This window comes from Ahaetulla prasina, chromosome 7 (assembly GCF_028640845.1).
Source record: "Ahaetulla prasina isolate Xishuangbanna chromosome 7, ASM2864084v1, whole genome shotgun sequence".
Lineage (NCBI taxonomy): Eukaryota > Metazoa > Chordata > Lepidosauria > Squamata > Colubridae > Ahaetulla > Ahaetulla prasina.
Genome location: NC_080545.1, coordinates 48,805,363 through 48,818,661, shown reverse-complemented (window position 1 = coordinate 48,818,661; position 13,299 = coordinate 48,805,363). Strand labels below are relative to the sequence as shown.

Below are 13,299 nucleotides of genomic sequence, written 5' to 3'. Positions count from 1 at the left end.
CAGCTGTAGAGAAAGGATGCCTATTCCGAGAGCTTCCCAGACTGGTGCTGAAGTCAGATGCAAGCCTGTTTGGCTGGGGTGCCCATCTGAATTCCAACATGGTGCAAGAGAGGTGGTCCCAGAAGCATCTACTCAATGACATTAATTGGTTGGAGCTGAGAGCGGCTCATCTGGCGCTGTGCCACTTTCAACCCGAGTTGTCGAATCATCACATGCTGTTGCTGACGGACAATGTCACCACCAAGGCACACGTCAACAGGCAGGGAGGCACCCGATCTAAAGTTCTCATGCGCGAAGCGAGGACTTTGTGTCTCTGGGCGGAGAAACATCTGCTGTCATTGTGAGTGGAGCACATTGCCGGGACATCCAATTCCATGGCGGACTGGTTGAGCAGAACAACCATCGATCAGTCCAAATGGCTGCTCCACCTGGACCTCTTCCATCTCATGTCAGCTTGATTTGGGACACCAGTTCTAGACCTGGTTCTAGTCTGCAGAATGCTCAACTGCCCTGGTTCTTCTCCTGGTTCTGGACGCCGCTGGCCAAAGGGGTGAACGCCCTTTGGTGCCCATGGCCGGCCGGTCTACTATATGCATTCCCTCCCATTCCTCTGATCCAAAGAGTCATACGGAAGATCTTGGAGGAAGAAGCAGAGGTGCTGTTGGTAGCACCTCACTGGCCGCGGTGTCCGTGGTTTGCAGATCTGATGTCACTGTTCATTTCCCATCCCTGGACAATACCACCACACAGGATCTCCCTCAGCCAAGGAGCCCTCCAACACCCGGACCCTCAGTGGCTCAAGCTAGCCGTTCGGCACTTGAACGGGAGGTCTTCCGAAAAGGACAATTTTCACCGACAGTAATTTCTACCATGCTTGCTTCTAGGAAAGCTTCAACGATTCGGATTTATGATGCTACCTGGGCATCTTTCTGTTGTTGGTGTACCAAAAAGAGCTTGGTTCCTACGTCTGCGACAGTTCCACGAGTTTTGGATTTTCTTCCACAGGGTCTCGAGAAAGGATTGTCCACCAATACATTGCGCCGTCAGGTTGCGGCCTTGGCAACCATCCTACCTGGTGAGGGAGTGATTCCACTTTCTCAGCACCCAAAGGTCTGCAGCTATTTGAAAGGGGCTGCCAACCTGTTGCCACCAATGATACACAGATATCCGACTTGGGATCTGTCTGTGGTTTTGCAGGTTCTCACCTTATCTCCATTTGAGCCCTTAAGGACTGCCACTCTCAGACTGTTCATGCTCAAAGTTGTCTTTTTAGTTGCGATTACATCTGCACACAGAATATCAGAGCTGGTTGCCCTTTTGGTGCGTCAAGATTTGTGCATCTTTCGCCCGGACAGAGTAATTCTTCGTTTGGACTTGACATTTGTGCCAAAGATAAATACCTGGCTCAGGAAGTTATTCTACCTGACTTCTGTCCAAAGATGAGACATCCACGTGAAAAACATTGGCATACTTTGGATGTACGCAGAGCTCTGAAGAGATACATTAAGCGTACAGCAATCTTCCGGCGTACAGAATCTTTCTTTGTGTCATTTCAGCCCAGGTCTACGGGGAAGAAGGTGTCACCATCTGTCGTGTCCCACTCCTCCGCTGACGGCTGGGTCCGGGAAATCCGAATCAGGCTTGCCTCTGTAGCTCTGCCCAAAGTCCTAGCAAAGTCCTCAGAGCAGGCAGGAGACCAGTAAGTGACTTCAGCAAGATAAGTTCGACTTTTGCCTGACTCAGAGACTGCCAGAAAGTAGCTCCTTTATATAGGCCATGGGGTGTGGCTCCATGACTCAGCACTCATTAAGGCCTGCCCTCCTTCCTCTGTTGCCTCCGCCTCTCCAATCTTCTGATGCGAGGGTCACTCCAATCAGCTGTTCTTGGGAGTAAACCCTCCTCAGGCTCACCTGCTGTGGAGGAGGGGGAGGGGTCTCGCTGCTCCATTTGCCTGGGCATGGAGTCAGGGCTGGGGCAGGGAGATGCTCCTTCTTCTGCAGTTTGTGGGGGCATGGAGCCAGGACTTGGGCCGGAAGGCATACATTCCTCAGTGTTGGGGAGCAGGTAAGAAGGCCCCGGCTGCTCTGAGGGTGGGCAAGACACACCACCATCTACCATTGGACATTGACTCAAGGTTTGTATTGCTTTAGCCTATGAACATCAGGGCAGTCCTGTACTGCGATGCATCACGGTGCATTCGACTCGGAGTGCAGCCACCTCATAGCCTGGGCTACGCAAGCTTCGATTCTGGAAATATGCAGAGCAGCCACTTGGGCTTCTCCTTCTCCATTTGTGAGGAACTACAAGTTGGACTAGTTTGCTTCTGCAGAGGAAGCGTTTTGGAGATGTATGTTACAGCGAGTCCTGCTGGCCGAGGGGACCCTGGACCAATCTGTTTCCCACCCAATGACAAATTAGCTTGGGTATATCCCATGCTTGGACTCTACAAGCAGAGCACAGGAGAAGGAACGTTGGACATACCTTGAACATTCTTTCTAGGTGCGCTGCAGGAGAGTCCATGTTGTGGTCCGGGGTCCAGGAGTGGTCGATTCTTCAGATGGACTGCGTCTTCTCCAGTTCCTGGTCTTCGTTGAAAAAACTGAGGCTCGGCCGGGAGGAGGAGGCGTGGCGAAAGATTTCCAACTCAGTCTCTAGCCAGTCAGACAAATTAAAGCCCATGCTTGGACTCTCCTGCAGTGCACATAGAAAGAACGTTCAAGGTAAGTCCAACGTTCCTTTTCTTTCAAAAAAAAATTGAGTTCACTATTCATTATTAAAACTATATATTTAGTAGTTTTGTAGAATTTATAATGAGAGTTAATTTGAAGCAATAAATGTTAATGTGAAATGTTTCCAATACTAATAATGTGATATTACATAGCGAAGTATGAGGAAAAGACCATGGGAGGTCAAGACAGTGCATGATATTTGAAGTATAATGAATTGGATCTAGATTTATAATTTATTATTATGGAAAAAATTGGGAACTATTTGAAGTTCCCATGAAAATTTCCGTAAAGCAGACAATTCTCCCAAAAGTAATATCAATTACTATTTTGGAGTGTTCTGTGATCCTAGAGAAGCTTCTGAGTGGTCACACAGAGTTCTCTTCCTCTAGCAGAATTCCACTGGTGATCTGGTTCATTAGTGGTCTCAATGCACAGTTTAGTAAAGAGAAGGGCGTATAAGCCCGGAATTAATTTAGTCTTATTTTTTCATAGAATTTTGGAAACTTTTATCAGCCTGCAGTTTTTTTAACTAGAAAATCATGTTTTGTGTTTTAGGTTGGTGGAAATAAGCAAACCATGAATGAGCACCTACATGTTACCAGTCATGGGCAGATCCAACAGCTCTTTGAAGATAATAGTAACAAAAGGACAGTTCTATCTACACAACCAAATGGGCTTGCAACAGTAGCAAAATCAGGACTGTCAGTGGTACAAGATAGACAGCTCGAGAGCTGTCATAGGCGTCAGGGGAGCTCCAACTCCTTGAAATCTACCGAAGGGCCAGGAAAGATAAAAGCTACTCCCATGACTCCTGAGCAAGCAATGAAGCAATACCTGCAAAAGCTAACAGCCTTTGAGCATCATGAGATCTTCAGCTACCATGAAATATATTTCTTGGGTCCAAATGCAAACAAAAGGTAAGGTGTAATTAGTGGTCCAAACAATTGTGGATATGATGATGACCAGAGATCTCATGTGCAAATACAGATATGAAGTTCTTTTTTTTTAATTAAAAAAGTTTTAACAAATATCTCCCCTCCTTCCCCCTCCCCCCTTTTCCCAACTCCCACACCCCCCAGACTTCCCAGAGCAAAATACAGGGTATAACAAACATCTAACAATCATAAGCTAAACTTATGCTAACTATACATAAACTTTCATCCTCCCCTAGGACCTTAACTCTCCTTTTACATAAAGAGAAATATAAATATAATTCTTGCAGTCTGTTCATTCAAAAGCTATTTGATATTTCTTGGTCTGATATTTATTTTGAATATAGTCAATCCATCTTCTCCATTCCACTATGTATCTTTCTTGTGAACAGTCTTTCAAATATGCTGAAATTTTTGCCATCTCTGCTAAATTTGTAACTTTTAATATCCATTCTTCAATCGTAGGCAGACGTTCCTTCTTCCACTATTGCGCTACCAATAGTCTGGCTGCTGATATTAAATTTAAAATCAATTTACTCTCTATTATCGTACAATCCAAAATTATACCAAGTAAAAACAATTGTGGAGTAAACTTTATTTTCTTTTTCAAAATATTTTGCATGACCCACCAAATTCTTATCCAAAATGGTTTGACTTTTTTACAAGTCCACCATATATGATAATATGTAGCATCATCACAGTCACATTTCCAACGTTTAGCTTGCAAATTCGGATACACACAGGCTAATTTTTTAGTATCTAAATGCCACCTATAAAACATTTTATAGAAATTTTCTCTTAAATTTTGTGCTTGTGTAAATTTAACATTTCTAACCCAAATTTTCTCCCAAGTTTCCATCATTATAGGTTCCTATATATTTTCTGCCCATTTTATCATACAGTCTTAACTAGTTCCGTTTCTGAATCTATTTCTAGCAATGCATTATACAATCTTTTAATATGCGATTGACTTTGGTCTCTAATCTGTTTTACCAAATTTTCCTCGTTTTGCATGATACCAATTTTCCGGTCCTCTTTCCATCTAGCTGTCAGGCCTGGAAACCATACTAGGCCTTAGGGTTCCAGACGCTGCCACATTTTTCCCCTGAGGGGAAGAAGGGGGGTTGAGGGGTATGGTAACATTCTTCAAGTGGTCAAGGTCGGATGGTTTTCACTTTGGCAGGAGTAGTGGCGAGAAGATATTCGAATGAACTGGGAGAACGTGGGACCATGTGACCAGCACAGGGGTTAGGGGGGTGGGACTCTTGGGGTTTGTATAACTGGGAAAAGAATCCGGAAGTTCAGTTTTGGAATTTCACTCATCGTGTGCCAGTTTCCTTATGCTAGTAAAGAACTCTGAAAGACAATGGCTTCTGAGTTTTTTTTATGCAGAAGAGGTTTTTCTGAAACCTTGACACTAGCTTGCAGCTATCCATTCTGAAACCAAGTATGAATTATCCTTTCTTCTTTCATTATATTTAGAGATTTCAATTGTAATTTACCCTTTTCCATAGAGAGAAGCTTTTTATAAGTAATCACCTCCTGTTTTTGTTCTGTACTTATATTCTCTATTGAATGCCTGGGACTTGCCCATATAGGTATTTTGTAGTTTAACTTATATTGATACTTTTTCCAAACCCACAACAGAGCATCTCTAAGTACATGACCTTTAAAAACTTTATCCACTTTTTTATCATAAGTAAGTAAGCATGCCATCCATATAACCAATCATAACCCTCTATATTCAATATTCTTTCTTCTGGTAAGTTAAACCAATCACTAATTACTGATAGGGCAGCTGCTTCATAATATAATCTTAAATTAGGCATTTTAAGACCCCCTCTTTCACATGTATCCTGTATTATTTTCAGTTTTATTCTCAGTCTTTTACCAATCCATATAAATTTATTAATTCCATTATGCCATTCCTTCAAATTTGCATCTTTCTTAAGTATTGGTATCATTTGAAACAAAAATAAAAACCTGGGCAAAACATTCATTTTTATTACTGCTATTCTTCCCAATAAAGATAACTGCAACTTTTTCCAATTTTCCATTTCCTTCTGCACTTTTTGCCATAAGACTTCATAATTATTTTTATATAATTTCACATTTGAAGCTGCAATATACACTCCTAGGTATTTAACCTTTTTTACTATTTCAAATCCCGTTATTCTCTCTAATTCAATTTTTTTTGTATAGTCATATTTTTAGTTATTATTTTTGTCTTTTGTTGATTTACTTTAAATCCAGATACCTTTCCATATTGACTAATTATATCCATCAAGTGTACAACCGATTGTATTGATTGGGATAAGATAACAACCAGGTCATCTGCAAATGCCCTTAATCTATAATCTTGATGTCTAATTTTAATTCCCTTTATTTTATTTGACCCATGTATTTTATTCAGTAAGGGTTCTAACGTTAAAATAAACAATAGTGGCGACAAAGGGCATCTCTGCCTTGTCCCTTTTTCAATTCTAAAAACATCTGTTAAACTACCATTAACTATCATTTGTGCTGTTTGTCCCTGATATATTGCCCTAATCGTTTGTGCAAAACATTCCCCAAACTGCATCTTTTCTATTATTTTAAATAAAAATTTCCAATTCAATCTATCAAATGCCTTCTCTGCATCCAAGAAAGAGAACTGCAGGGACCTGGTTGTTTCTCTCCAGATATTCCAATAAATTCACAATTTGTCTAACATTATTTCTCATTTGTCTCCCTCTTATAAAGCCTGATTGATCATTATGAATCTTTTGTTGTATAACTAACAATCTATTTGCTAATATTTTAGCAAAAATCTTGTAATCAGTATTCAAAAGTGATATTGGCATATAATTTTCTGGTTTAGTACAATCTTGATCTTCCTTTGGTATCAGTGAAATAAAAGCGGATCTCCAGGATGGAGGTACATCTCCTCCAAGTTGAATTTTATTAAATAACTCCTTAAGCGGATGCACTATTTCAAGCTGTACATTTTTATAATAAACAGCAGTTAGTCCATCTGTTCCTGGAGCTTTTCCTGTTTTTAACTGCTTAATAGCTAAGATAATTTCTTCAGAGGTTATTCAATCCTTCCCTTTGTTCTGGCGTAAGCTCAGAAATATTCTCTTCCTGTAAATATTTATCTATATCTATATCTTGAATTGAGTCGCTAGCATATAATTTTGTATAAAATTCTAAAAAAGCTTTTTTAATCATATTCTGTTGATACACTTCTTTACCTTTGTATTCTATCTTTCCAATAATACGTGATTTCTGTTCTACCTGGTTTGTTGGCATTACAAAATGTATTATGTTTAACATATTGTGATTAATTGCTACCTGGTCTGCTATCAGCATATTAAACTGCCCTCGTAATATGTTTATCGTCTCTTTAACTTTTTTATCTTCTGGATTAAGTATGAGTAATTGTTCTTTCTTTTTTATTTCCTCTTCTAAATCCCTACACTTCTTCTGCTGTTTAAGTCTATGTTTATTATTCATATATATTAAAATTCCCCTCATATATGCTTTACTTGCATCCCAAAACATTTCTATCGGTGAACCCTTATTCATACTCATAACAAAAAACTCTTTCATTTGTCTTTTACATTCCTTTACATTTTCTTCATATCTAAACAAGTTTTCATTTAACCTCCAGGATCTCCTAACTCCCTTTTCCTGATCAAATTCCACCCATATTTGATCAGTCAAAGTTCTTGAATGTATCTTTGTCTTCTTTACCCTGAAAAGAAAATCAGTAGAAATTAGTATAAAATCAATCCTAGAAAAGGATTGATGTCTGCCAGAAAAAAAAGGGAAGTCTTTTTCTTCAGCATTCCGTTCTCGCCAAATATCTCTCAGCTCCAGATCTTCCATCATATCAAAAAAAGCTTTAGGCAATTTCGTGCGACTTGAAATATTTCAAGAAATACTTTTTTTATCTTTTTGCGTATCCAATACTCCATTCCAATCTCCCATTAATATAAATATTTATAATTCCACTGTATTATTTTGGTATGCAAAAATTTATAGAATTTTTCTTGCTGTTGACTAGGGGCATATACTCCAATTAGAAGTGTTCTCTTCCCCTCTATTAAAAATTCAATTGCAATGTATCTTCCTTGAGCATCTGCCTCAACTAATTTAGTTATTAGTTCTTTCTTTAGGTATATAACTATACCATTCTTCTTTTCTGGGGCCGATACAACAAAATGTGTACCTAATCTTGAATTTTTCAAATATTTTTGATCTGATATTCTAATATGTTTCTTGCAAGCAGATTACATCATTTTTAAATTGTTTCAAATAATGAAATATCTTTGTTCTTTTTTGTGGTGAATTTAGACCATTAACATTCCAAATTAAGAATCTAGTTGCCATTCTTGGCACCTTGAAGCTTTTGGAGCATCGGCTGGAAGTCTTCCTGCATCTTTCTCTTTGGCCTGGCCCCTCCCAAAGCTTCTGTTTTAGTAATTTCTTGAGTTTTTGCTTGAGATTGTTGCATCTTTTCTTGTTCTTTATGTTTAATAGCTGCTCTAATCAATCTTTGCTCTTTTGCATCTCCTATTTTTTCCATTAATTCTGGAGTTTGGGAAGTATCCAATGATTGCAATAAAATTTCTTCAGTAATTGCAGCTTCCGCTTGTGCTTGTATCTGTTTTCCTTCCTTCTTAGACTTTTTTGCCATCTCTGCTTCTCTTCTCCTCCTGACATCTGGTGATGGTGGGCTTCCAGCCTTTAAAACGTTAGTATAGCAATCTCTTGCCTTCCAAACTATATTAAGGCGATATCTTTCTCCTGCGTAAATTAATATTAATCCAGTTGGAACATCCCATCTAAATTGTATCTGTCGATTTCGAAGTTCATTCACCAAGAAAGTAAACTCTTTTCTGTTTCTTAACATTTTAGGAGGAATTTCTTTCAACACTAATAACTCTTGTCCTGCTATTTGGATTTTATTTTTGTAGGAGGCTTATAAAATTTCATTTCTAATCCTCCTGGTTGTAAAATAGATCACAATGTCTCTTGGTAATTGTCTCTGTCTAGCAGCCCAGGAGTTGACACGATAGATTTTATCAATTTGGAATAAAAAGTCTATTGGTTGCTCTCCAATCAATTGTGTGAAGGCCTCTGAAAAAATCTCTTTTAAATTCTCTTGTTTGTTTTCTTTCAATCCTCTCACTCTCAGGGCAAACTCCATCGATCTATATTGTAACAAAACCACTTCTTCATCTGCCCTGTCCACCTTGGTTTGAACCTCCTCCATTTTATTTTCCAAATTCAAATTAGATTGATTTCTTCCACCCTTTCGTCCAACTGGATCATATTATTTACCATACCTTGAAATGCAGACACTATGTCTTCTCTTTATTGCGAGCTGATATCTCATCTGTTATTTTTTAAAGTTTTTCTTCCATAATAGCAATTTGGAGCTTTAAAGCTTGCTCTATTGATTCCTTTAAAAATTCCTTCAAAGATTCTTGTAAGGCTTCCAAATTTAATGCTTGTGGGCTAGCCATATGAGCTGGGGAACCTCCAGCACTTTTAGAAACTCCAGGCTTTAATTGCTTAGAGGCCATCTTGCTTTAAATATACTTAGATAACTCCAATAAATCCAATTCTCCTTGATTTTTCAAAAACACAGTAATTGAATTAAATAAGTCAATTCTGTCATCTATAAAGCTTTCAGTTTTCACTTTTAAGCCTCTCCACTTCAATATAAAATCCAGCAGCCTTAAACAGTGCTAAGAGCGCTAACAGCCTTAACAAGCAATTTCTTAACTTTCACTTTCACGCCCTATTACATTACCGGCATCATTTCCTTTGTTCTTCTTAAGTTGATTCAGAAGGAAACAATGTAGAAACAAAGTTAAGGTTTGGTACTTGCAGTTACAATTGTCAGCGCTCCTGTTTTTGCTCCGTCTGCATTGGGATCAGGTTAGAACTAATATTAGGCACAGAAGTGGTCGCTGTGTCTTGTTCTGCTTAAGCAGAAGCGTCCCGGATCCGGAGCTCTGTCAGGCTTCTAGGGAGCTCTCACCCTTCAAGCCCCTGGCTTTATTCCTGGGGCTTTCAGGGAGCTCTACCCTCACCCGGCTGCTCTCCTTTCCCTCTTCTCCCGAAGGAAAGGTTTCCAAACCGTCAGACAGCTGATTTGCGCTGTCCAAGCGTTTTTTAACGTGATCGCGGGGCTGGCGATCCAAGGGATCGTCTTCAATGCCAACGGCACCAACGGAAGTCCTACAGATATGAAGTTCTTAAAGTTATAGGGAAAGGAAGTTTTGGACAAGTGGTAAAGGCATATGACCACAAGATGCATCAACATGTTGCTCTGAAGATGGTGAGAAATGAGAAGCGTTTTCACCGCCAAGCTGTAGAAGAGATTAAAATTCTGGAGCACCTTAAAAAACAGGATAAAGATAATAACATGAATGTTATACACATGCTGGAGAACTTCACATTCCGCAACCATATATGTATGACATTTGAGCTGCTGAGCATGAACTTTTATGAGCTCATTAAGAAAAATAAATTTCAGGGCTTTAGCCTGCCTTTGGTTCGTAAATTTGCCCACTCCATTTTGCAGTGCTTGGATGCTTTGCACAAAAACAGAATAATTCACTGTGACCTTAAACCAGAAAACATTCTGTTAAAACAACAGGGTAGGAGTGGTATTAAAGTGATTGATTTTGGCTCTAGCTGTTATGAGCACCAGCGCGTCTATACGTATATCCAATCACGTTTTTACCGTGCTCCTGAAGTCATCCTTGGTGCTCGATATGGGATGCCAATAGACATGTGGAGCCTGGGCTGCATTCTTGCTGAACTCTTAACAGGATATCCTCTCTTACCAGGAGAAGATGAAGGAGATCAGCTGGTTTGTATGATAGAACTCTTGGGCATGCCTTCCCAGAAACTACTGGATTCATCAAAAAGAGCAAAAAAAATTGTGAGCTCCAAGGGTTACCCCCAATATTGTTCCATTACTACCTTGTCGGATGGTTCTGTTGTGCTTAATGGTGGACGTTCCAGGCGGGACAAAGTGCGTGGTCCCCCAGAGAGCAGAGAATGGGGGAGTGCATTGAAAGGATGTGATGATCCGCTCTTCCTTGACTTCTTGAAACAGTGTTTAGAGTGGGATCCAATGCTGCGTATGACACCTAGTCAGGCTTTACGGCATCCCTGGCTCAGGAGACGTTTGCCAAAGCCGCCAACTGGGGAGAAGACTTCAGCAAAAAGAATAACAGAAAGCACTGGTGCTATCACGTCCATTTCCAAGTTATCTCCAACTTCAAACTCAGCTTAAACTGAGGACTAATCTGGCACAGATGACGGATGCCAATGGGAATATTCAGCAGAGAACAGTGTTGCCAAAGCTTGTGAGCTGAGATTTGAATAATCTAATGCTGAGTACAAGAAAGAGAGAGAGAACGCGCGCAATTATGTCACTGAGCCTTATTCACATGAAAAAGAAGCTCAGATCTCTATTTTTATTTGATCAATACCTTTAAACATTTGTATTTTTTCATTGATTACTTTAAATGTGTTAAGCACGGTTTTGATTTTATAAAAACAACATGGGGACAATGCTTTAAGTTTTTACACTTTTTTAAATGAAATGTTTCTCTTGTAAACAACAATTAACCTTATCATGGAATTAGTATGGCACAATGATGTGTCAGGCCACTGGTTACTATCTAAGCTTGATATTTTTAGCTAGGTGAGGAAAAGAAAATTCCTTTTTCTCAACATGGCTTTTCTTAGGAGTGAATTTTAATACTTTCTTATCATTACTTTTGTTATAGTAGTAGGCTCCATTCCTATAAACATTTATTCATATTTTCATGCAATGATCTAGAAAATATTCAGGGTTATATGTGAGGTTTTGCATGGCTGTTTGTGGTTCTGCCAATAGTATGGATTATTTACAGAATGCCATATAAAAATGGTTAAAATATTCTGATAGAGCATCCACAAAGGGCTTACTTCATGCTCATAACACTCCTTTAACAATTCTCTATAAAATATCCAGGAAGAAATACTGAAATTTGATGCAAAGTTTCTGAAGATGCAATATTTACATTAAAAAAAAACCTGAACATATTCCACTATTTGGCCAATGTAAATGTAAACATTTATAGCATGAAATGGTGCTATTTGGCATATTTATGAACCTCAGAAAACAGTTCTGAATCTGTTCATTTGGAAGTAATTTCCATTCCTTTAATGGAATTTGTAAAAATAATAAAGGTGGGATAAAAATAAATTTTAAAAAATAGAGCCCAAGAGCTTAAATACTGCAACTCACTCAGCTGTTCCCCTGAATTAAATTAGGCTTATTCCTGAATAGGCAAGCACAAAAACCCTGGCGGAGTGTTTGAGTCACAATTGGCACCATAGATGAAAGAGAGCAGCCACATGGGAGGGGACAAATAAGAAGAATAGGAGGACATTTCTTGCATTTCTCTGTTTCCAAGAAGGCTAATAAGTTGTTCTGAAGAAAACAGTAACATATTCTTAAGTATTGCCAGTAGGAACATTTGGATGGTTCAGAATAAATTGTGTCAGAACGTAGCAGCCAGTGATTCTGGGTAGCCACAAAGCATCAATGAATATGAAGTCAAATTTAGGAGGAGATCTGTTTATCTATCCCCAGTCCCTCAAAAATTTTGTCTTGCCTTCTCCTTCCCCTGCATGGATGACCCGATCACAAGCTAAGCACGCTATTTCAATTCCCTGTACATTTTTGTTTTACAAAAAATAAAAAAATCTATGGGACTATAAAAACTGAGACATTCTATAAAACTCCACTTTGCAGCATGCTAGTTTCATTCATATATACATCTACATATGTGTTTGTGTGTGTATATGAACACACACACACACATCTACACACATGCACAAATTTTAGAAAATATAATTAGGGAGACACAGAACTTCTGGGCACCAAAGAAGGAATGTTGATGACTTATAGGCACCACCCAGCTTGCCCTTGCTCTAGCTGTAGAAATGGGTTAGGGTTAGGGTTAGGGTTATTAATCACAATACCTTGTGATTCTCAATATTCCCTTTGGATGCATCAGTGGTCATGCAGGCTAAGAACTATAGGAGCTGTAGGTCAGGGCATCCCGAGGGCTTAGCCTGGGCATAAGTGATCTTTTAGCCAAAATTACTATCAATTCACTTACACATACGGATTAATATTATATGAATGCATAAAACCTGGTCTTAATTTCACTCATTCCAACACTGAAAATATATCATAGGAACAACCTCAACGTTCCTCAAACTTCCCAAAGTCAACAATAGGAACACTGATGGCTGGCTCATCTCTGGGTCATATTATCTCAACAATCTGATGGGGGGGGTAAGTATCGTAAGGTCTTCCCATTCACCATTATTTATTTGGATACGAATCTGAATATAAACATAAACCCACCTTATCCTACAGCGGCGACTACCCTTCCCCCGCTAGAGAAGAAGGCGCTCCCGCTCGGGAGACCCGCCGGCAGTTGGAAAGGGCAGAGCCAGAGGGGCGGCGAAGGCAAACCCGCGTGCAGGCTCTGATTGGTGGCTTCTCGCGCAGGCGTCCGAGGCCCGGAGCCAAATAGGCCGCGGGGCTTTTTGTCAAGGAAACGCCAGTA

The 13,299-nt window shown here is 39.5% G+C and overlaps 1 protein-coding gene and 1 long non-coding RNA gene across 3 annotated transcripts in view; one reads left to right on the top strand and one right to left on the bottom strand.

Moving 5' to 3' along the window:
• The window catches only part of LOC131202175 (uncharacterized), a 39,998-nt gene extending 26,765 nt beyond the window's left edge, over positions 1-13,233 (bottom strand). For both annotated transcript variants that reach the window (XR_009156086.1, XR_009156087.1), the window contains exons 1-2: positions 13,095-13,233; positions 2,482-2,691 (exon numbers count right to left, since the gene is read on the bottom strand). This is a non-coding gene — a long non-coding RNA (uncharacterized LOC131202175). The remainder of the gene's footprint in view (positions 1-2,481; positions 2,692-13,094) is intronic.
• Positions 3,303-11,222, top strand: LOC131202174 (dual specificity tyrosine-phosphorylation-regulated kinase 2-like). The gene is given in 3 exon segments (XM_058190886.1): positions 3,303-3,709; positions 9,851-10,957; positions 10,959-11,222. Coding segments are annotated over 3 exon segments (1,596 nt in total). The 5' UTR covers positions 3,303-3,305; the 3' UTR covers positions 11,044-11,222.
• Positions 13,234-13,299: the final 66 nt, after the last annotated feature.